Consider the following 23,941-nt stretch of genomic DNA (forward strand, 5'->3'; position numbering starts at 1 on the left):
CGAAAAATTTCCATAGTTTGAAATGAAAAGAATAAGCAGAACTGAATTTATAAATGAAGAAGAAACAAACATCCAGTTTATAAAAGTTATCCATATAATGATGTTGGGGTGAGGTTATAGAGAGAGAAATGAGCACACGGATAGGAAGCACATGGATAATCAACAATGGTGAAACAGTTCCTGCCACGAGCTAATCCATTTCCTAGTTACACTGAACATCCATGAAGCAAGTTCCTTCTTATTCTCATGCACATTACAGCATCTCTACCATGCAAGCATGCTCAAAGCGTGAAAGACTCAGTCCTGTGATGAACATAATATATATTTATATTGATGTGTTGTTCTTTGTTAAACAACAACATGCACTTTAATCTGTTTATTAGTGTCCCTGTGAATAAACAGTTACCATAGAGACAATCATTTATTAATAAGAACAGTAATATACATACAGTCTTTAGGTTACACCTAAAAAGGCAGAAAATATTAGTTAAAATCTGTTAAAATATGACTAACGATGTAGTAATACAGTTGATGGTTTAAAATGTTTACGAAGGCAATCATGACATATTTCTTGTCCTTCTATTAACCGATGCAAAGAAATATTTCAAACTTTAAACTGCAAAAATGTGCTAGATAATTTTAGGTTCTAGCTGATTGGTTGATCAGACTCAATCTACTTATCGTGATTCTTAGAGGGCTAGAGTATCATTTCCAGCATAGATTCACTGCTTAAAAACACCAGTCCACCAGTAGATAATCATCAGATGAGGCTTCTGACAGTTCACCTGTGCGTCATAGCGTTTACATCAGTAAATCGGTCGCAGTGTGCAGTATACAGTACATCTCACTCCTCTGTGACGTGTTAGAACAAGACTGCTACTCATTCTCTATAAAAGTGCAGAGGTGCTTGGGTAGCATTCTCATACTCAGGTGTAAGAATGCTGAGGATATCAGCTGATCATCTCCTGCTGTGGAGCTTCATGATTTTAGTGTCATCTGTCCACTCAGGTAAGATGTTCAATACATTCCTTTACAACAAGTTCTCTGAGTGATTGATTTGCACTCTTTTTTTTTGCCATATATCTGTACAGTATATTAATAAAACAGAGCTGGTCATGAGTGTGATTCGACTCATTAGTAGGCTGAAAATGGTCTATTCATGCGGTGGTGCCTATGATTATTAGCATGATTTATTATGCAATAAAATGTTAAAATGGCTCAAAATTTTCTCTAGATCAGAAGATTGTGTAAAGCATAGCCAGTGAGATTTTTTATACATTGGAAATCGTGTTCAACTGTTATTATATTTACTTTTGAGTTCTATGTAACAGCCCAAATAAATTCCAAGGGTTTTAATCCAACCCCCGCTATCATAAAAAAGCCTAATGTGTTCAATAAATGGATAGTTTAAGAAAAAATATTTCAAGGCTCCATGAACTATACGAGGTCTCAGAATGATTGATTTGCACTGATTTATTTAGATGATTTTGCCTTATAGCTGTACAGTATATGTATAAGAGCTGGGTGTGAGTGTGATTCAACTCATTAGTGGGTTAAAAAGGCTTCAAATGTATAGTCTATTTATTTATTGCTCAAGCGCTTGAGCATCACAAATTTCTATCTCTTTTATAAACCAGTGCAAATAAATAGTTCCATAGAGTAAAATGTGAAAATGTCTTTATTTATTTTTGAGGTCTATTTAACTGCAAGAGTTTTAATCCAAACCGCACAATCATAAAAACAAGCCTAACGTGTTCTATGAGTGGAAATTTTTTAGGCTCCAATAAACAGCTGGATTTGTTTAGAATGCATAATCAGATAATTAGCTGTATATTTGTATGATTCATTTATTTACGTACAGGGAATTCTTATTTCAGTTAAAGGAGTCAAAAAGTCAGAAATGCAGAACAACACAGAGAAGTCGTTGGATTTGAAGCAGAAGTACTTATGGCTTCATTAATTGCACTAATTTACAGAAGGAAGCTAGATTTTTAATGATTTACTAGACTGGAGCCACATGTAACTAGAGGAAAAATAAAAGAACAAGGAAAACCTTTCACAGATTAGTGATTACTTTCACTTAGCAATGTGAAAGAATCACTAGACTAAGTGAAAGGTACTCACTAATCACTAAGGTATGTTCAGGTAGCTCATGTTTGCTCAAGACTTTCATTCAAATTTGTCATCATTTCAAACCTGGTCTATGAAACCAGGGGTCATGAGAGAAACTCATGATCTGCTCTGTTGTTTTTTATTTATTTTACAAATTTATTTTACAAATTATACAGACTGTCTCTGTCTCAGTGGACCTCCACACAACAAACATGAAAATATTCTGTTTCCTTTTTTTATGTTTGGCTTTTTTGTGTTATTTGCTTTTTTGTTGTTGCTGTTTTTTGTTTTTTTTTAATATGGTTTTACAAGTAATAGTATAACCGCACTCCAACTCTTGTGAAAGCTTGCACATCCGGGACCTTTAATAATTATTTATGCAATTCCTCATTCCTCATTGTTTTATAAAGGTTTTCTCTTTTCACGTACTCAGTACGCTACACTAAAAGTATTGTTAATGTAAATATTGTTATTACAATACAGTAACTGCTGAAAACAGCAGCCTGGACAACATCATGGAGCCGGACTAGATAATACAAGCATTTTTTCACTACAGTTCAGCTATAGCAAATGTAAAAAATGAAAAAAAAAAAGTTTTAAAGTTTTAGGTCACAGGTTTTTACATATAAAACTTTTTTCTGGAATAGACACTATCATTAGAATCTAAATCTATTTGTTGAGCTTTATTCCAGGTTTTTGACATTGAGAACACTGGGACGTTCCCAAACAGAGAAATCTGTCAAAATATTACTACATTTTCATAATCATCACAGACTAATAATGACTCGCATATAGCTCCAAAATGTGACCTTAATCCATAGAAGAAGAAGAAGAAGGAGGAGAGCTTTGGTTCTAAAAGGCAGTTAGATAACAATTCCCCAAACGTGCAATAATCCAAAACCACAAAATTGCAACTCTATTGAAAGCCTGCAGTCTGAATTTTTTCAAAAATATTGAATGTGATACAAGATACCTCCACAATTGTTCTCCAGCTTTGTTAGACGTTACAACTAATCACTGCTGATGCCCTTATAAGCCTGTGGGCCAAAATTCCGGAAGGATGCAGACAGTTTCAAAAGTATTTAGTCAACTATTAACACCACATAAAAGTCCCCAGGCCATAGTATGATACACACCTCCGTATTTTGGAAAGGTGTGTGTCAGTTCCAATTGTTGAATATTAAATTGGTTATTTATTGAATATTATATTGGTAAAGGTTCTGTTATGTAATATTTCTTCCAGATTAGCAGCTAACAGAATTGTAGTGACAGTTTTTTTAATGCTTAAGCATTCATAAGGTATAAGGTTCACTTTAGGACTTTTGTCTATAGCACCATAACACTGATGCAGGGAGAATAAATACATGATATAATGAATACATAATTCTTTGTGCAAGAAAGAAACCTCAAGAGCAACCTCTGGCTGACTGGCTATGTAATGTAAAACAACTGGATGACAGACTAAACAGGAAACAGTCTGTGAATCTGTGATCAATCAGAAACCACTATTCAGTTAAATTCAAATATCTTAATGGTTAAGTCCCATCAATGGTGTATTCCTAGCTAATGCCAGAAGTTCCTAAGATTCACTACAACCATCACTATGAGCAAAAATGCTCACTGAAGTCATTAAGCCACAGTTCTGGGCATCATCTAAACAATTCTAGCTTTTTTGGACACTATTCTATTCTTCTATATTACTACAACTGAATTAAATTAAGTGAAATGAGATTTTCTCACATTTAGTTCTTATACATTAGATGGACTTGACCTCTATGAGGTGGTTCGACCAATCAGACTCCATGACCTTCATAAAAGATCTTTAGAGGTAAGAGTCAGTGAATGATTCAACCTTGGGAATCAATGAGAAGTGGTCATAAATGTATTTATAATGTGCATAATTATTCCTTTTTGTCCAGTCCACCAGGCCTGATACTGTGAAATATGCCATGAATGTTAGCGGCAAACACATTGAAATGCATCTAGAGAAAAACACGTAAGCTTTACTTTTCTAATTTCTTGAAAAATGGGAGCTGGAGGAATATCGAATGAAAATGAAAGCTGTTTAAAGTCCACAAAAGTTTTTATTTTTTCCCTCAGAGGTCAACAGGTGATGAGATCTTTGTGAAGATTAATTTTCTATGATAAAATTATGAATTTGTGAAAAAATGTGAAAAATACAAAAAAAAAATTAGGCTTTTTAGAAAAGGCTGTGTGTGTAATTTGTAATTCAACATTTAGTGAAAAAAACTGCTCTTACTAGTTGATCTTATGCCTATGATCCTTTGGTTCTGCAGTGATTTTATAACCGATGGTTACACTGAGACTCACTACATGAGCGACGGAACTCCAGTCGTAACTAAACCTGTTGAAATGGTGATTGGATTCTACTTGAATTCAGTTTCACATAGTCCTTAGATGGAGTTTATGCTTTAATAAAGATGCACACTGAGTAATTCTGAGGATTATTTTCTGTAGGATCTCTGCTACTACCAGGGGAAGATCATGAATGACAGGAACTCAATGGTCAGCGTGAGCACCTGTGATGGATTACGGTAGAGCCAATGACTTCTCAATGTTGTGTGAAAAACATTTGACAAATTTACTAAAAGTGTGGCAACAAATTAATATACTGAGTCTAAAATGAAAGCCTGCATAATTCACAGCCACAAGAGTCTTAATTAATGTCCATGAGAAGCTTAAATCATTTACTTTTTGGATATTGTACTTTTTGAGATTTTATTCTTCTAGTCATTTCTGAAAGAAATGCTAATATTTGAAAGAAGGTAATGGTGCCTTGGGTAAATTTAGCACGCTTAAAGGTTTTACTGGTTTGTTGCCCTCTTTTCTAAGATTGTTTCTGATTACTTTGGAGTGTTTCTTCTTACAGTGCTTTAATTAATTCAGGGATTAGTATTATAATCATTATATGGTTTAAAAACTATAGAGCTCCAAAGTTTTTATGCATTTCAGGGGATATTTCCAGACTGCAGAACAGAGGTTTATCATCGAGCCTTTGTCTGAAGACACTGATGGTGACCATGTGGTGATGAAGTACGAAGATGTGATTGATTCTCCATCTGTATGTGGAGTCACCAACACTACCTGGCATCCTGTACCTGAAGGCTTCCCAGGGTCTTCCGTTGACAGATCTAATGCTCGCATGTCAGTAAGTGAGATAAGATACAGTTTTTCTAGAGATTTTCTATTCTTCAAGATCTCAGGCAAACCAATGTCACAAAACCTAAGAGGTCATTTTCACAGTAAATAGTAAAATAAAACTTGATGTACCAGGAAGTGAGGAGAAGTCAAAAGTGAACCATGGCTAATGGACTCCAGATATGGAACATAATAACTATTGGTTTACTGATAGTTGTATTTTAAAATATTTTTTTTCTATTTCTTAGGGACAAACAAAGTTCCAGCAAAAGAAATTTAATGAAGTCTTCCTTGTAGTGGACAATAGAATGGTATGTAATCAGCAGCCACATGAATTATTAGAAATCTAAGTAGGATTCAGACCAACACAAACAGCAATTGTTCCATAATCATTCCAAAAAGATGGGGAAACCAGGAAATAATACACATGAAACTGGAAAAAAATTATTCTGTTTAATCCTGGCAAGACTTTGCAATGTGGCAAATAACATTTACTGGTTTAGTATTAGTCTTCTTCTTCTTCTTTCAGCTTTTCCCTTCGCCACAGTGAATCATCTCTCTCCACCTATCCCTATCTTCTGCATCCTCAACACTTGCACCCACTAGCTTCATATCCTCATTTATTCCATCCATATTCCTCCTCTTTGGCCTTCCTCTTTGCCTCCTGCCTGGCAGCTCCATGTCCAACATTCTCCTACCAATATACTCACTCTCCCTCCTCTGGACATGTCCAAACCATCTTAATCTGGCCTCCCTAACTTTGTCCCCCAAACGTCCAACATGAGCTGTCCCTCTGATGTACTCGTTCCTAATCCTGTCCACCCGTGTCACTCCCAAAGAGAACCTCAACATCTTCAGCTCTGCTACCTCCAGTTCTGACTCCTGTCTCTTCCTCAGTGACACTGTCTCTAAACCATACAGCATGGCGGGTCTCACCACTGCCTTGTACACCTTCCCCTTGATTCTTGCTGATATTGTTCTATCACACGCTGGTTTAGCGTTAGTATTGTTTACATATAGGAGCAACATATTTAGCATACTGAATTATTCCTTTTAACCATATCATTCAACAGTTATAATTATTGTACAGTAGGTGTAGGCTCAAAAATAAAAATACAAAAATACAAAAGGAAAAATACGTCCCCAGAATTTAAATGTAACTTTGTCTTTGCCAAAAAGGGTCTGTGACTAACCACATGTTTGATTTGCTCTCACACAGTATCTGAAGCTGGACGAGAACATCACCAAAGTGAGACAGAAGATCTTCGATATTCTCAACTTTGTTAACATTGTAAGTCTCAGACCTCAGGTTTAAGTAAATTCAATAAAACTCTGATATGGTGATAAAAGGATGCAGCTTCTAAAATACTATTTCAAGAATTCATTGTCAAGAACATGCTTAAAAGAAGTTAGTTCATGTGATCGCTTGATTACTACTTACACTGGCATCTACCATATGAGACCCTGTGTAAGTTGTTGCTATATAAACAATAGAATAAGCACTTTAATATAAACCTTCTGACCAATCAGAAGCAAGATGAGTTTGGATTTAGATTAACTACTGGAAATATTTTCTAGGAAGATTTATTTGAAAGTTATGAAGTTATTCATACATTTAACTGTTAACATTTTTTGACAGGTGTACAAACAACTGAATACTTTTGTCGCTCTGATTGGTCTGGAAATTTGGACAGATGCTGATAAGATTGAGGTGACTGTATCTCCTGGTGACACACTGTATGCATTTACTAAGTGGAGAAATGAAGATCTGATGAAGAGGATTAAGCATGACAATGCTCATCTGATCACGTCAGTGTGAAAAACTAATATAAATAATGTTGTATTTAAAAAAAAATTTTAAAAATGATATTTTGGTGCTATTTCAGTGAAATTGACTTTGATGGAATGACAATAGGCCTGGCTTTCGTTAGCACCCTATGCACAGAACTTTCTACCGGGGTCACACAGGTAGCAAAAAAAGGATATTTACTTCATAAACATGAATAACTGAAACTGGCATATGTTCAATGTCCATGTGCTCTCTCATGTCTCTCAGAACCATAACACACGAGCCATAGCTGTAGGTGCCACTTTGGCACATGAGATGGGACATAACCTTGGAATGGGCCATGATGACAGCTCATGTGCATGTGCCGGGGAGACCTGCATCATGGCTGCCTATCTGAGGTAACAAGCTGTGTTTATTAACAGCAATGCAAAAAACGTTCTCCAGTAGCATTGTAAGCCTAGCTTAAAAAAGTGATTTCATATGTTTCAGTAACATGCAATTACAAGAAGAACTCAAAAACTGTACAGTACAATTAAAAGCCATTGATAGTACAATCCCTTAAATGTCCCAACTTCTCACATTGAAGAAATTATTTTAATATGATTAAGTGGTAAAATGCCCTTTAGGTTACAGGGTAAATTTGTTAGAGAATCTTTAAGGGGCCGATGTACCTGGGATTCAGTTTGCGCCAAGGGAGCAAGGGAGAAGATTCCATTTTGACAGCCAGACCTTCTGTCCTGGTTGGTACAAGGAATGTGGGTGTATCCTGTGGTGTCCATGCACATGGGTGATTTCCCAAACCTTCTTGCTCTGGTTAAACCAGTCATCCACTGCCGGGACATCCAAGGGCTCTCCTGACCATGAAAACAGTGGCAGCTGATAACCAAGAATGCATTGGAATGTTGTGTGGCCAGAGGAGGCTCGAGTGAGGGAGTTTTAGGCATTTTTTTAGGCCCAGGGGAGGAATTTGCTCCACCTTTGCTACTCCCTGCTGCAGAAGGTTTGTAGATACCGTCCCACGCTCCACTTGACCATTAGATGGAGGGGGGTTGGTTGAGGTGAGCTTTCCACAGAAGGATCTCCATACATGTGACGTGAATTGCACCCCTCTGTCAGAGACTATGTCCACAGGGATGTCATAGCATCAGAAGATGTGTTTGAATAAGAGTGTGGTGGTTTCCATGGCTTTGGGCAGGTCCTTGAGGGGAACAAGATTGCACACTTTTGAAAACTGATACAAGGCCACAAGGATGATGGTGAATCCATGGGAGCTGGATAGGTTGGTAACAAAGTCCACTGTAATGTGGGCCCAAGGGTGTCAGGGCATGGGGGGCAGTTCCAGGAGCCCCGCAGGTAACTGGCAGGGAGTGCGTACTTGAGCACATGTATGCTCTGACATTCGTAGCCAGTGAGGGTCCCTTGAAGCCATTTCAAAGGAGTTGCATGGTTTGTTGAATGCCAGGGTGCCAAGAACTGAGGGAGGTGTGGACCCACTCAATGGTTCATTTACGAACAGCAATGAGCATATATTGTCACATTGGAGGACACTCTGCGGGTGGTGCTTCGTCTCGCAGGGCACAGCTGATTTACTCAATAAAGTTCCAATGTATTGGTGCGACGATTATGAAGGTGGTCAGAATGGGCTTGGGGTCTGTTTCTACATGAATGGGGTCATGGTGATGAGAAAGCACATCGGTCTTGCTATTCTTGGACCTGGGCAGATCACTCCTCAATAGCCTTCTTGATTGGGAGTAGCTCTTGGTTCCACATCATAGTCAGCTGGGGTCAATTTCTGGAAGAAGAAGGTGCATGGGTAAAGTTTTCCCAGGTTTCCATGTCGCTGTGACAGCACAGCTCCAATCCTGCAGCATGAGGCATGTACCTTGAAAATGAACGAGAGGTTGGGGTCGGGGTGACATAAGATGAGTGTGGTTGTAAAACTCATTCGAAGTTCGTCTGTGCTGCCTCAGACCAGTGTATTTTCTTGGGATTTCAAGTAGTGCAATAAGGGGGTGGCCACTGTGATGTAACCCTGGATGAACCTTCTGTAAAAATTCACTAATCCAAAAAACCTCAATAAATGAATTAATGCAAGTCTTTGACATTGGAGGGGACAGGCTAATATGTTACAGTTCTCACTTTGTTGTAGTCCATCTCCATGCCTTGGCTGCTGACATGACATACCCCAGGAAGGTTATGGTGTGTTGGTGGTCTGAAGGGCCGCTAGTACTTGTCCTTGCTGGGCCACTATGGCCTGGAGCTGGGTTACATCCGCTTGATCCATCAGTGGTGAAGTATCCTGTAAAGATTGACTGGCAGGATCCATATGCTGTGTAATTCTATTTACTAAACAATAAATAGCAATATGCAAACATCAAACTAACCAGAATACACAGTCCACGAAGCATACAAATCCAACGAGGATAAATGAGGGTCCATAATGAGGGTCATACACATTGGCAAATACAAAAGCAGAATAAAAAAGGATTGGTATGCAGTGATAAACCGACTATACTTTGCGCCGGCAACCAGCGTGAGTGCAGTGTAAATATCTGTATATCCGGAAGCATAAACCGGAAGTGACCTCCATGACCCAGAAGAGGGTTCCCTCTGGTGAGCAGGAAGGGAAATGAACATAGTTGTAACAGTATTATTGGCATCACTTAATTAATTCAACTATTCCAAATAGCAAATGAACAACATGATAGAATATCCTGTATCACACACACAGATTATGATTTCATGACCTCTCATTTGCAGCTTCTAACTTCATTCATTTGTTTGCACAATTTCATAAAAATGTTTTCATGAATTTCCTTTTTGATAAATATTAAAATAACATTCAGACATAAGTTGCTGACTCTTAAAGCAGCTAGTACTAAATGCACTTAACACTGGTGGAATGGTGCTCAAGGGGAATATTAAAATATATAGATATGATCTTTCAATTGAATTCATCATACCAGTTTTGTATTTTATTGCCATGTTACATTATGAGTCCATTTAGCCAACTAATGTTAGTAATTCTGGATTGTTAAGTTTCTAGAATTTGCAAACTGACTGTGATCCAGTCTGTGTCCTGTGTAGCTGTATTCGCAAAGCCCTATCAATCTGGATGTGATACCAGCAGCATCCTGCCAAATGGAATGTCAGGCCAGTGACAAAACAATGTAATTAGTGAACACGTCCTTGCATAATCTCTGTTTTGTTTTTGTAGCTACAACATCCCACAGTTCTTCAGCGCCTGCAGCCTGGACTACTATGAGGGGTTTCTGAACTCACAGAACCCTGAGTGTCTCCTCAATAAACCAAACGCCGAAGACCTGCTCCAGCCTGCAGTGTGTGGCAACGGCTTCCAAGAGATAGGAGAAGACTGCGACTGCGGATCTGCATCGGTAAACGTGAACCTGTAAACTATAGCATTGTGTTTGTTGTGTTATAATTTGAAAATTCAACCTGACTGAACTGATGTTCTGTGCACGTGTGTGTGTGTGTGTGTGTGTGTGTGTAGGAGTGTACTAACCTGTGCTGCAATGCCACCACATGTAAACTTACAAAGGGCTCAAAATGTGCAGAAGGAGATTGCTGTCGAAACTGTAAGGTAAAAACTTTATATTATTATGTTCTGCTGATACAAGGCATGACATGATGGAGTGATTATATAACAGCACATTGTGAAGTGTTTTATTCATCATATATTAGCAACCACCATCAAATTTTCACCTTATATTATTGGTATTTGAAATCGAAAAAAATGAACATTTTGGAGAATTTTTGCTCTATATAAATACCTTCGTGAAACGGGGCGATCGCATGCCCAAGTCAGTAAAAATTGCCTTTAAATTTCTATATCTTTTGATCTAGAAGAGGTATTGCCTTCAAACTTTGCATTCCAGTGGATTTTATTTCTGTAGAATTAAATTTACATGTTGTTTTTAACATTAAAAAAAGGTCAGGTTTTGACATTACAGTTCAAAGACACTTTTTAAGGTTTCATTTTATAGTTGCAGATTTTAAAAACATCTCTGTATGATGTATAAAGTTCCTGATATTTTACATGGTCACTGAAAAACCGCTGCTTTCCAGAATTTATACATCATGCCAGAGGCAAGAAGAAATCCTGGCTTTACTTTTTTTCACTGTAATCAATGATTTGGCTTTAATTTGATATAAAACACAATCTGGAAAATATTCACAGAGTTGTCCAAAAAAAAAAAAAAAGCGCATTGTGACCTTCTATTTTCATTTCATTAAAAAAAAGAACTAATAAGTAATCTAATAGGGGGTAAATGTTTGCATATATATCAAAAATATTTTCTTACCGAATAATTTTTTACCAAATTACTTTTATGAAGTAACAAGTAAAGAAACGGATTACTTTCTAAATTTACACATTAATATTTGCGTTACTTTTTTTGTAAACTAACACGAGTTACTTTTCAGTTAAATTAATCTTTTTTAACCATTATGTCTTTACTGAATTAAATTTATTTCCGTCACTCTTGCGTGCGCTGTAACACGCTGCAGAAACAGACATGGCAGGTCAGAGCTTTACGTTTCAGCGATGGAAATACTCTCATTATTTTGAAGTCGTCGAAGAAAAGGAGAAGGCAATAGTCATCAAATGTAGATTGTGTGCAGGTGAAAAACACAAACTCAAATTTAAAAAAGCATCTTCATGCAAAGCACAGCTCTGTAGAGTTGGAAGCGAGAGAGCCGAATGTTGACACCTGCACCCCGCCTACTGCTAAACAACAAAAGCTTGATTTCAGTTCACCACCAGGTAAAACATTTAGTTCCACTCAATAAATTGGTTTTAATGTAAGAAAAAGTTACGCAAAAGTAATGTAATGCATTACTTTTTATAAAGAAAAATAACTAAGTAATGCAATTAGTTACTTTTTTAGGGAGTAACGCAATATTGTAACGCATTACTTTTAAAAGTAACTTACCCCAACACTGAATTCGAGTTCATTTCTAAAACATTTTACATGACAAGAAAGGTTGTAATGTCTACATTCAGAATATATAACCATTTTCGCTGTAGCTGGTCAGGAAGCGCAAATATTTTGGGCTGACTTTGGGAACTTAGCGAAGGGTGGTCATATGTACATAAAGTCTGCACCTTTAGAAACTGTTTTCATTCATGAATTTAGTGAATGTCACCTCACAAGTATTCATGAGCCCAAAATAGTTCGCATTTGACCCCAAAACACACGTGTTCCCATGACACTTAGGAAAACACCATACACAGGATGTTGCAAAATAAACACATGGCACTGGTAATTACCCAGGCAGATGATCAACTTAACAAAGAACAATATTATATATTTATATCAGATAAAAGGGAATTTTATTAGCTTCCCAACCAGTGCGGTTTCATTCAATTTGAACAACAAATAATAATTTGATAGCAATTTTTGTACAGCTGGTATACGAAATTATCGATTTTCACCCTGATTACTGATAAACAATAAGCACTGATGGTGGCTGCTACACATATGAGCACAATTTGCCAACCATTACAATTCTTATTTATTAAAGAAGTTGCACATGTCATACCCTTGTAGTTATACTTGATATTGTGGCAAGGTCCCAAAACAACTAAGTTATCACTTAGTTATCACTTGTATTATAGCTGTTATAAACAGTTGTTCCACCACCAGACTCTCATTTTGTCTACAGTTAACAGGATAAGGAAAAAAACCTGCTTGTCATGTATTTAGAATCCATGAAGAGTCAGACAATTTGCTCATACCAGAGACTCCTTCCATAAAGGCTAAATACATGACAAATAATAGTAAAATTTTATTAATTTATTATTAAACATTAGTTTATGTTTAACAACTGTCATTCAAGTCCCTGCGAATCAAAACCAGTGCTTCCACCCAACTCGCTTCTACCTAACAGTGTGATGCTAGTCATTCAGCTCTCAGTCTACAGATACAAGTATGTTTTTTTTTTTCCTTATTCAACTATGTATTTTCTTTGATCCAATCCTAGTCTTAGATATATATATATATATTTTTTAAATATTACAATGCTAGGAGCATGTAGAATATGTCTGTGTTACACACATATGTATGTTTATGGGAGCTGTATATTTGGAAATGGGGAAGTTGGGGCATGTTCATTTCCGGTGTGAACACTCATTAAACAGGGATTATCAAGACAACACGTGGCTTCCTTGTTCTTGTGCACATCTACAGAGCACAAGAAATAACGCTGCACCTTAAATCCGTTTGCATTTTAGGTTCACATACAGGCATCGCTGTGGCAGTTTTTCTCCTGTTGGGGGCTGTTTTGGTGTGGCCATCTGCTGTATGAAACGTAGGAAGAATCAAAGCAGGTAAGCAGAAATACAGCCTTTTGTTGATCTTAATTTTATTATATCTTTCACAAAAGCAGAGTAAGATCTGTACGGTCCTGTGAAACATGTACTGTACTTCCAGGTTGAATTTGTATAATAGAAGTAGAAACTTAACAAGTAAAAAAAAAATATTTGGTCAAAATTATCTTAATTTTCTTTCATTTGTCTTAACATTATATTATCCACCTTCTCTGTCATCTTAATGTTGTGCTCATCATCTTTACATTAACACACTGTTCTTCCAGGCTTCATCACAGGAGATCCAGTCTGGGGGGGACAGTCACACAGAACACAACCTGCACTAAATTATCCATAAAAAGTAATTGAAGAGCACTGATGCTGTAAAATTATTTTTAATGGAAGTCTTTGTTTGTTAAAAATATGACCAGGAAACTAAACACAAGCAAATGAATGAACAATAGAATAAATGAATGAATAAATGAATGAATGGATAAATAAATGAATGAATGAATGAATGAATGAATGAATGAATGAATGAATGAATGAATGAATGAATGAATGAATGAATATATCTGGTACATTAGTACAAGTCTATATGTAGCTTTCTTTTGCACAGAACTTTCTATAATAAAAAATTAGATTGCATAGCCATCTGTATATCACACTTTGTAACCCCGCACCACACGGGTCTTGAACCCAGATCTCTGTGGGAGCCACGTGCGTCTGCACACAATGGGAATTAGGCCCATGCGCAGGATTAAATGAAGTGCTGCTTTATTAATAGGGGTAAGATAGGACTAAACAAAAATGAAAATGAAACAAAACATAAACAAAACATGAGCAGTCCATCATATGGTCTGACAACACTAGGCACGTGGAAACATGGACAAAACAACAACAACAATGACTGACAAAGACAGGCACACAAGGGCTCATATATACCTTGTGTGAACTGTCCCAGTGGTTCCTGACACACTTTAGGTACAGAGTAAATTTCTGCTTCTTTGTTCTCAGGTTTCATCAATGGTAGGCCATCAGGGTCAGCAAGACCTTCTCTGCTGGCCTAAACAGCAGTGATCTGAATCATTGACTTGCATTTTAATATATTTAATATATTTTTCCATGAATGGGTATTAAATTATTCCCGATAGTCTATTCTCTACATTTCATAGCTTTTCTCTTGGTTGCGCTGCTTCCAGTAGTGTATATTTATGATAAGAGTATTTATCCAATCATATTTCAGCCAGTGGCTGACATCATGTGTTGCCAGGGTGAAAATCTGCCTTAAGGCCTTCAGAATCAATAGTGCAGGCGCCCGGAGCTTAAAATAAGTGGCAATGAAATTGAAATCAGATTTCGAGTTGGCATCACTGGGGCCATCTAGCAGGCATACGATTACGTCAGCAATTTCCCGTCCTTTGATTGGATAATTGGAGTAGTCAGAGGCAGCGACCCGCACAAACTAAATATAATATATATGTATTAACTCACAGTGGCTGACAGAGGAAAAGAAATTGATTTGGTCGCAGACATCCTTACACATGCATTTTCAAGGGGAACTGTAATAAAACGGACTATTCCTTGTGAGGTGTGAAATACTGTAGCCTAATTTCTTTTTTACTTTGTTATTTAACGGTTGTTTAGTATCTACTGCTGTGGTGTCATAATGACGGTATAGAGGTGGATTAATACAGGAAGGACACCAGTGAAGGCCTAGGTGTGAAATTCACGGTCCGCCACTGGGTTTCATACAGTATAAGTTAACAGTTCAGGAACACAAACAGGTGTGTACTTCTCAGGTCTCAGGTCTCTTCTAAATACACTAAATAAAAAAATACTATTTTGTTTGTATATATTGAAAATAAACTATACAGTCTTATGCAAAAGTTTGGGCACCCCTTGATAAATAACAGATTTTGGTGATTTTTTAATTGAAAAGATGTTAACACAGTCTCTCTTGGAAATGGAAAAAATGCACAATATTTTCAGCAAACACTGATGCATAGTTACTTCTTATGCCATAAATTGAACAAAGATAAAAAATAAAAACATTATTATGGCACTGTGCAAAAGTTTGGGCACTCTAAGAGTTCCAGAGTCTCAGATTCTTTTTACAAGATTTCAGACCTTAATCAGCTCATTAGATCTGATGCATGGCAACAGCTGTCATTAGTAAATGCCAATTTCAAAGCTTTACAAATACTTTGACTCTTCAAACCTTGTGCACACACTTGCAGATACTCAACAACTATGGGTTCCTCTAAGCAGCTGTGTAAGACTCTGAAAATGAAAGTTATTGATGCCCACAATGCAGGAGAAGGCTACAAGAAGATAGCAAAGCGTTGTCAGCTTGCAGTTTCCACAGTGAGAAATGTAATTAAGAGATGGCAGTTCAGGGGAACTGTGGAGGTCAAGATGAGATCTGGAAGACCAAGAAAACTCTTGGAGAGAACTGCTCGTATGCTGGTCAGAAAGACAAATCAAAACCCCCATTTGACTGCAGAAAACCTGCAGGAAGATTTAGCAGACTCAGGAGTGGTGGTGCACCGTTCCACTGTGCAGCGATGCTTGCACAGACAAGACCTTCATGGAAGAGTCAGCAGAAGAAAACCTTACCTGCGTCCCCATCATAAAATCCAACGTCAGAAGTATGCAACAGAACATCTACAGAAGCCTGATGCGTTTTGGAAACAAGTGCTGTGGACTGATGAAGTTAAAATAGAACTCTTTGGCCACAATCAGAAAAGGCATGTTTGGAGAAAAAAAAAGAGCAGCATTTCATGAAAAGAACACCTTGCCAACTATTAAGCATGGGGGTGGATCCATCATGCTTTGGGGTTGTGTTGCAGCCAGTGGCACAGAAAACATTGCACGGGTGGAGGGAAGAATGGATTCCACTAAATACCAGCAAATTCTGGAAGCAAACATCACACCATCTGTAAAAAAGCTGAAGCTGAAAAGAGGATGGCTTCTACAACAGGACAATGATCCTAAACATACCTCGAAATCCACTATGGAGTACCTAAAGAGACGCAAGCTGAAGGTTTTGGAATGGCCATCACAGTCCCCTGATTTAAACATCATTGAAAATTTGCGGGTAGATCTTAAAAGAGCTGTGCATGCAAGACGACCAAAGAATATTACAGAACTAGAAGCCTTTTGCAAGGAAGAATGGGAGAAAATCCCAAGTACAAGAATTGAAAGACTTTTAGCTGGCTATAAAAAGCGTTTGCAAGCTGTGATATCTGCCAGAGGAGGTGTTACTAAGTACTGATTATGTAGGGTGCCCAAACTTTTGCACAGTGCCACAATAATGTTTTTATTTTTTATCTTTGTTCAATTTATGGCATAAGAAGTAACTATGCATCAATGTTTGCTGAAAATATTGTGCATTTTTTCCATTTCCAAGAGAGACTGTGTTAACATCTTTTCAATTAAAAAATCACCAAAATCTGTTATTTATCAAGGGGTGCCTAAACTTTTGCATAAGACTGTATATACTGAAATATCCAATATAATACTTCTGACATTTTATTGTTTGACTCTGCATCTCTAATTATTAATCATTATTTTCTGTAAGATTGTTCAGTTTTTAATGCTATAAAGCAGATTTGTTTTTTCCTTTTTTTTCACCACAGAATCACCAGATCTCCACACTAGTTATGCACAGGTATTATAAATACACACATTTTGTAATTTCTTTTGCAGCTCTGTTAGGATACTTGAACCATCTCAAACATCCTAACACAAATAAACCAATCCACCCAATTGAACCTACAAACATATTAATATACCCAACCAAATGAAAAAAAACAAAGAAACAACTTAAAACAATCCAACCTAAAACAGTCAATATACATAAATCCAATCGAGCATATGCAACCAATCCAAGCCAGTAAAACAAACCCAACTAAATCAAGTCATCTAAACCAGCCCAAGCCAACCAATCCAATCAAGCAAACTCAACCAAAGCAAATTATCCCATACCATCCAAACCACTAATCAAAACCAACCCAAACCGAAAATCAACCCACCATACCGACCAACTCAAACAAACAAACTGAAAGCAATCGAGCCAGACCACCAATAAACCACCAATAAACAACACATTCCAGCTAAAGGAACCATCCCACACTCCATATGCTATGAGAGGCCCCTCCCAATGGCCTAACAAAGACTTGATCTTTTTCAAATTCAAGTTAAATTACATGGCACAAAACCATTTCTATTCTGGACGCTGATTCTACTGATGAGATTAGAACCTTTATTATACATGTATGTTTGACATCCTTGTTGTAAAAAATTAGGTGTAGTTCCACGTAACTTGCCTGTGTGATGTTAGAACTAGCTCTGCCCTCGTAGATGTTGCTGGCATTCCACAAAAAGTGATATGAGTGAAGATGCATCCCACTGGTGGGTTCATCCTGTAAACATGCCATTTTAAAGATTTTAGAAAAGTAATGCATTTTGCCTTGCCAGGAGACATAGCATGACATTTGTGTGGTGTCTTTAGAGAAAGCTGCTGTAGGTCAGTGATCTCACCCTGCTATCTGAAGTGGATGATGTATTTGACTAACAGGGAGATTGCTGCTGTACAGGTGGGGTTTTTTTGTTTGTTTTATTTCTGTTACATAATTTGAGGAACTGTTTCTTATAAGTAGATGCTTGTTTGATGAAAAATGGCAGGAAGTGCCATAAAGATGGCCACGTGCCTTGCCGGTTTCCTCACTTGTCTCAGTGGACACCTCCCCAAGGCCTGGAAGATCTATTGTTTTGTTTTCTCTATCCCCTTTACTGACTGTCATCCTCTATCACTTTCTAGAGAGACAGAGACGGAGTCTGGAGGCAGCAGTGCTATTGTGAGTCCTGGCTGTGGACCAAGGTCAGGGTTGCGACTGCCTGCCAACAGACTTGAGCAAACACAGCACACACAAACACACACTTAGTCTTTAACTGTATATAGGCCCATGATAGTAGATTATTTGATAGACTGGCCTCAGAGGCCACTAGGCCCAATGTCATCGAACAGTGCTAAACCTGACACCAATGAACTGAAGTACAGTAGATCACGTGTCTGCAGCACAATTTCCGCTTAGGATTTAAACACAAACATGGCATATTAGTCTAATGTCAAGACTGAGATACAGTATTAGATATAGCGTTGCCTGTTTTTGATAGATATTTCACAGAAACTTAATCCAAATGTTAATCATGCTTAGATAAAAAAAAAAAGGTTTGCTTTTGTTTCCCATTTTTCTTCCCAATTTGGTCATCTGCCAAATTTGGTCATCTTCCCACCTGCCTCTCACAATCATATTTACCTGCTTTTTTTCAGAATGGTACAATCTGCCCTCTTTTCTGCATATATGAGCTTGTGGCATCTGTCTAACAGCCAGTTTTGTTCTCTTGGGTCCTGGCCACAGATACCTATGGTATTTTCAGGATTCTACCTCTGCCAGAGAAATCCCAATAAAGATGTTCAAATACACAGGCATTAAGATAATTGGACCTGTGTAATTCAGTCTGGATTTTGCGCCAATGTGTCGGGTAAAAACTGTATTTCTACATGTCACTTGAGATCTCCAGATTAGAAGGCTTACGAGCTTTACAAGCTTTATGCAAAGTTTTTTCCCATTTTTTGTTTGCTCTGTAATTATTTGTTAACAAATTTAGCTGGTAATATCCATCCATCCATCCATCCATTTCCTAAACTGTTTATGCTACAGAGGGCCACAGGGAAGCCTATCCCAAGAGTCTTGGAGTACAGGGCAGAGGACACTCTGGACAGGGTGCCAGTAATATTAAGATATAGTTTAAATAAATAAATAAATAAAACCAGTTATTAAGGATAAAATGAATTCTGAAAAGTGTTTTCCTCCAGGCCCAAAGTTTGCTGTATGGTTGCCAGGAGGTTCATTCTTAAAGCATGCACTTATCCACATCGACAAACCTCTGAATATAATAAACTTGAGATGTGTCGGCATATGTGTTATTTATTTGCGTTATATATCTGCATGTGAAACTTTCTTTTTTAGGAAGGGTGCCATTAAATCTGTTTGCGTGTTGAAAAAAATTATATTTTAAAGGCAGATGAATAGAAGTGTGCAAAATGTACCAAAATAGCCTGGATTTAAATAGAATGAGATTAGACAGCCCTCTTGTGGACAAAATGAGAAACACACCCGAGAATAATTTCTACAGTATGACCTTAGAAAGCTCTCTTGTGGTTAAAATAAGTAAAAGCTCCATATTCACTATCTTCAGCCTGCCAATTAAGCACAGATTGCATCATGGTTACTGAATGTTAGCCTCCTTTACACCGTGTACATAATTATACTCACAAGACCTTACACAATCATACACATTTTTATCCGTTATTATTATTGTTTTAGTCAGCTGTGCGATTTTTTGAACTATGACAGTTCATATGTGATGCAATTGGTGATTCGTTTTAAAAAGAGAACATGATGTGACTTGATGTAAGTCTTTTAAGGGTGATATTACTAGAACACCATTAAGTGGTTTAGTGAACAGTGTGAAGTTTGGGTTGTGGAAGCTGCTGTGAATGTGCCATTTTCAAAAGGTTCAGTCATAAAAAGGATTGTCTTCCACATCACACCACAAACACAAAGAAGAAAATTCATGACAATTTGATGCTGAAGGTCCACCTGAGGCAAGTCTGGAACTCTGAGATACACATTCAAATGACACACCAGTGGACCCTTATCAGATGGAATCAGAAGAAAGGGGGATGTGCAGCTTTAGTAGGAAAAGTTTCCCGTTTTTATCACTATGGCTGTGGGTTCAACTCTCACCCTGGCTCATGTTCCTGCTGAGAGACACCAAGGCTGAAAGTCATGTTGATAACAATAGTTGATTACAAAGGTCAGAGGACAATGGCTAGACTGGTTTGAGCTGACAGGAGGGATATGTTAAGGCAAATAACTACTCTTTACAAACATGGTGAGCTGAAAAGCATCTCAAAAAAAACAGTATGTTAAGTTCCAGCCAAGTCTATCTGAGTAGCTGAGGTGTGTTTCCGTCAGTCTTGTTTTATCTACACCTGAATCTATCATACTTCTTTGAGTACCATTTCTGTTTATCTTTTCAATATGAGCACAACAGGCCCAGAATTTTGTGCAAAAACAAGCATCTAATCAATCCACATGGCACCAACTACTAACACACCTAGTCACCAATCCACCCATAAGCCCATGCTGACACACCATGAAGGCAGTAACCCAAGCTGAGGATCGAAGTGCTGTGCCACACAGTTATAATTTACAGGTATTTTAAGCACTAAATAGCACATAGAGCTGAAGGGAAAAAGACAAGGAAGAAACCTGCTTCTGATGTATAGACTGTAGGTTCAATGAGAAATGCCTTAAGGATTTAACCAGCATTACCAAGATCTGGCTCATCACATAAGTCAGCTCACTCTCCAGCCTGCACAACTGTCTGTGGCTCCACAACACATCCATGAACCTCACCTGCCTCATCCTGAATATTTTGCTGGAGAGTCTGGTCTATTCTGCTCATTCCTTATGTAGTGTTCTGTGATCTTTGAGCTACAGCCATCTTCCTTCCCTACAGATAGGGCCAAGATCAGCTATATCATCTCACTGCCCTCGGGCAAAACAGGCTATGGGCTATGGTGGAATGGGAGCGGCAAACCACAATCTGCACCTCCTACAACTCGTTTTCGAGCTCCACAAGGTATCCAACTCCACCCCTCAAAACAGAAGCATCGTTAGTCCTCTTCGAGATAACTCCATGTAACTGGAATGACTGGAATTTTGCAGCTCTCTTTGATGCATTCTAACGTGGCCTAGCAGTGACCATCAAAGATGAACTTGCAGCGAGGGAGTTACCTATGCAACTCAGGGCTTGATTTACTTGGTTTCCTGCATTAATCGAAGACTTATGCCGAGTTCACACTGCACGTTTTTCAAAGTGGGCAGAACACCATTGTTTTCACACGGCACATTGGATCTGTGACAGGAGGTTTCACACAGCATGATTTCACAACAGGAAGAAACTGCGCTTCACAACCGAGCGTACATGAGAAATAATAAAGAAATAACGCAGGATCACACGTGAGATTAGAGTTCTTACGTGAGACTGGAAATGTTACCCCCGCAAAAAGTTTGCAATCCAAATGGTCTGTGCGGGGAACAAGGGTTGTGCGTTCTGTCTAAAAAAATCTAAAAACTCTAAAAACCTAAAAACTCACGACTGAAAAGTGCAGTGTGAACTCAGCATCAGAGAATGTAGCCATAAGAGACCTGTTAAACTGCCCCTCCAGAATAGTTACTGGAACCCATGGAGATTGATCAACACAAGCTATCAACCTCCAAGAGGGAGAGACAACATTCTTCCAGTCTGTGCCTCTACTGTGGCGGCAGAAGATAAGGTTTTTCACTGAAGGAGGGTCCTGTGGCAGACCAGTTTTTTTACCCTCCAAACCCTTGTTGCAAGCTAATGTTAGAGTGGGGAATCAAGCTCACATACTCGCTGTGTTTGTTGACTTAGGGTTCACTCAGTTGAAATGATTGATGAAGGACTGGTGGAGCAGCTAGGCATCGAGACAAAAACTCTCTCATCAGCCCTCTGTATAAGAGCCTTAGATGGTCACTTTCTGCACCAGACCCAGTGCAGAACCAAGTCCTTGCTTGTTACCATCACAAAGTGGCTCGCCTGTTTGGCTCGCCATCCAGTTGCATCAGATGCTAGTCATCTTGGCTTTCACGTGGTTGAGCGAGCATTTCAGTTAGTGTGGAAGGAAAGCCTTCTGAGATAAAAAAAGAAATTCTCTTAGTACTGCTAGACCTCTGCCCTAAGTGAAGATAACAAAAACAATCCTACATTTTTATTTAGGACTGTAGCAAAACTAACTAGGAGTAAAACCACTGTACAAAAGCGCACACCATCTATATTTAGCAACAATGACTTAAAGCACTAAATGGTCTCGCGCCGCAGTATTTGAGCGATCTTTTAGTCTTTAATGATCTGCCACACCTACTCCGCTAACAGCATTGTGGCTGACCCCACACACCCCTCACACACACTCTTCACCCTCCTGCCATCTGGAAAGAGGTACCGGAGCATTCGGGCCCTCACAACCAGACTGTGTAACAGTTTCTTTCCTCAAGCCATCAGGCTCCTCAACACCCGGGACTGAACTGTTCTACACTCTCACACACACTCTCACTCAGGACTGAACTGTTCTACACTCTCTCACACACACACACACACACACACACACACACTCAGGACTGAACTGTATACAACTCTCTGTCTCTCTCACACACATACACACACACACACACACACTCTCTCTCTCTCTCGACTGTGTGGACGCACACACACGCACACATAATTTATATTGTTCATTACTTATTGCAGTACCTCAACCTGTCATCTGCTGCTATAGTTGTATTTATGTTTATTTCTATTTGCACTACCTCAACCGCTGCTGTTGTATGTTTGCACAATATTTTTTTTACATCATTTCATTTTAGCCTTCCAATTAGTGTTCGGGATTCAGACACAGTCTCAATGTTTAGGTCTAGGCTGAAGACACATTTGTTTAGTCAAGCTTTCAATGTATAGTTTTTCTTAGGTAAAGGAGCAGATCTGGAAGGTTCATGGTCATAGAGTGTTTGGTGCACTGGGATGTTTGGATGCTGTCATCTTACCACATTCGCAAGTCCCTCAGGTTTGCTGACTGTGAAGTGGTTGGACGCTTTTTGTCCCGGGAAGCCTTCAAGTCTGTCACCTTCTGGCTCTCCCTTTTAGTTATGCTGTCATAGCTAGTCCTGCCGGAGTCCCTGCCTGCACTTTAGTCACACATAATCTACACTGTCTTAAACATCACATGATCAGAAGCATACTTAATATCTTTCTCCTTCTCTCTCTGTCTTTCTCTGTCGAGCTATACACCCCACTCCTGAGCTCCCAGTGTTTGCCAGTTTCCATTGTGACCACTGCCCTACCCCTGGTCGGAGTCTCGTTGCTTGGTGGTGCCTACTGATGCTGTGGATGGATCTGTGGGGACAGCCTGTGACCAAGGAGACAGCGTGGACAGAGTTACTTGGGGACTTTCACACCGTCACAGATCTGCCATTTCATCTGTCAGCTTCTGACAGCAAGGAATTAGTGTCTGTAATAAACTCAGAAACTGCAATGACCCAATAGTTCCTCATGGGTCATTGATTGCTGTTGTAGAAAGGACATTAATCAGTTACAGTTACGTTGTTTACTGTTTAGTGTCACCCAAATGAGGATGGGTTCCCTTCTGAGCCTGGTTCCTCTCAAGGTTTCTTCCTCATATCATCCCAGGGAGTTTTTCCTTGCTACCGTCACCACAGGCTTCTCATTAGGGATAAAATAGTTTAATAATTTAATTTAATAATTTATTTTTATTTCTAGTTATTTAGTTATTTTTTATTTTAATTTTTTCCCCTCCCCTTTCTCCATTTCTGTTCTTTTATAAAGCTGTTCATTGTAAAAGTTGCTATACAAAATAAATTGAATTAAATTGAATTGAA

The 23,941-nt window shown here is 38.4% G+C and overlaps 1 protein-coding gene across 1 annotated transcript; it reads left to right on the forward strand.

Annotated features, from left to right (window-relative positions):
• Window positions 1-870: 870 nt before the first annotated feature.
• Window positions 871-14,294, forward strand: LOC131343388 (disintegrin and metalloproteinase domain-containing protein 28-like). The gene is made up of 15 exons (XM_058375040.1): window positions 871-1,008; window positions 3,873-3,940; window positions 4,032-4,108; window positions 4,410-4,488; window positions 4,591-4,667; window positions 5,086-5,281; window positions 5,520-5,582; window positions 6,491-6,562; window positions 6,911-7,080; window positions 7,158-7,239; window positions 7,328-7,458; window positions 10,278-10,455; window positions 10,572-10,661; window positions 13,314-13,409; window positions 13,676-14,294. The coding sequence occupies exons 1-14, from the start codon at window positions 939-941 to the stop codon at window positions 13,392-13,394; spliced, it is 1,434 nt and encodes a 477-aa protein (XP_058231023.1). The 5' UTR covers window positions 871-938; the 3' UTR covers window positions 13,395-13,409; window positions 13,676-14,294.
• The last annotated feature ends 9,647 nt before the right edge of the window (window positions 14,295-23,941 follow it).

Source organism: Hemibagrus wyckioides, linkage group LG22 (genome assembly GCF_019097595.1).
Source record: "Hemibagrus wyckioides isolate EC202008001 linkage group LG22, SWU_Hwy_1.0, whole genome shotgun sequence".
NCBI lineage: Eukaryota > Metazoa > Chordata > Actinopteri > Siluriformes > Bagridae > Hemibagrus > Hemibagrus wyckioides.

Excerpts from the sequence above, each read along its gene's own strand:
- LOC131343388 (XM_058375040.1), top strand. The coding sequence starts at position 939 with ATGCTGAGGATATCAGCTGATCATCTCCTGCTGTGGAGCTTCATGATT. Across the intron at positions 5,583-6,490 it reads TTGTAGTGGACAATAGAATG|TATCTGAAGCTGGACGAGAA; the intron begins GTATGTAATCAG and ends GCTCTCACACAG. Across the intron at positions 10,662-13,313 it reads ATTGCTGTCGAAACTGTAAG|GTTCACATACAGGCATCGCT; the intron begins GTAAAAACTTTA and ends TTTGCATTTTAG.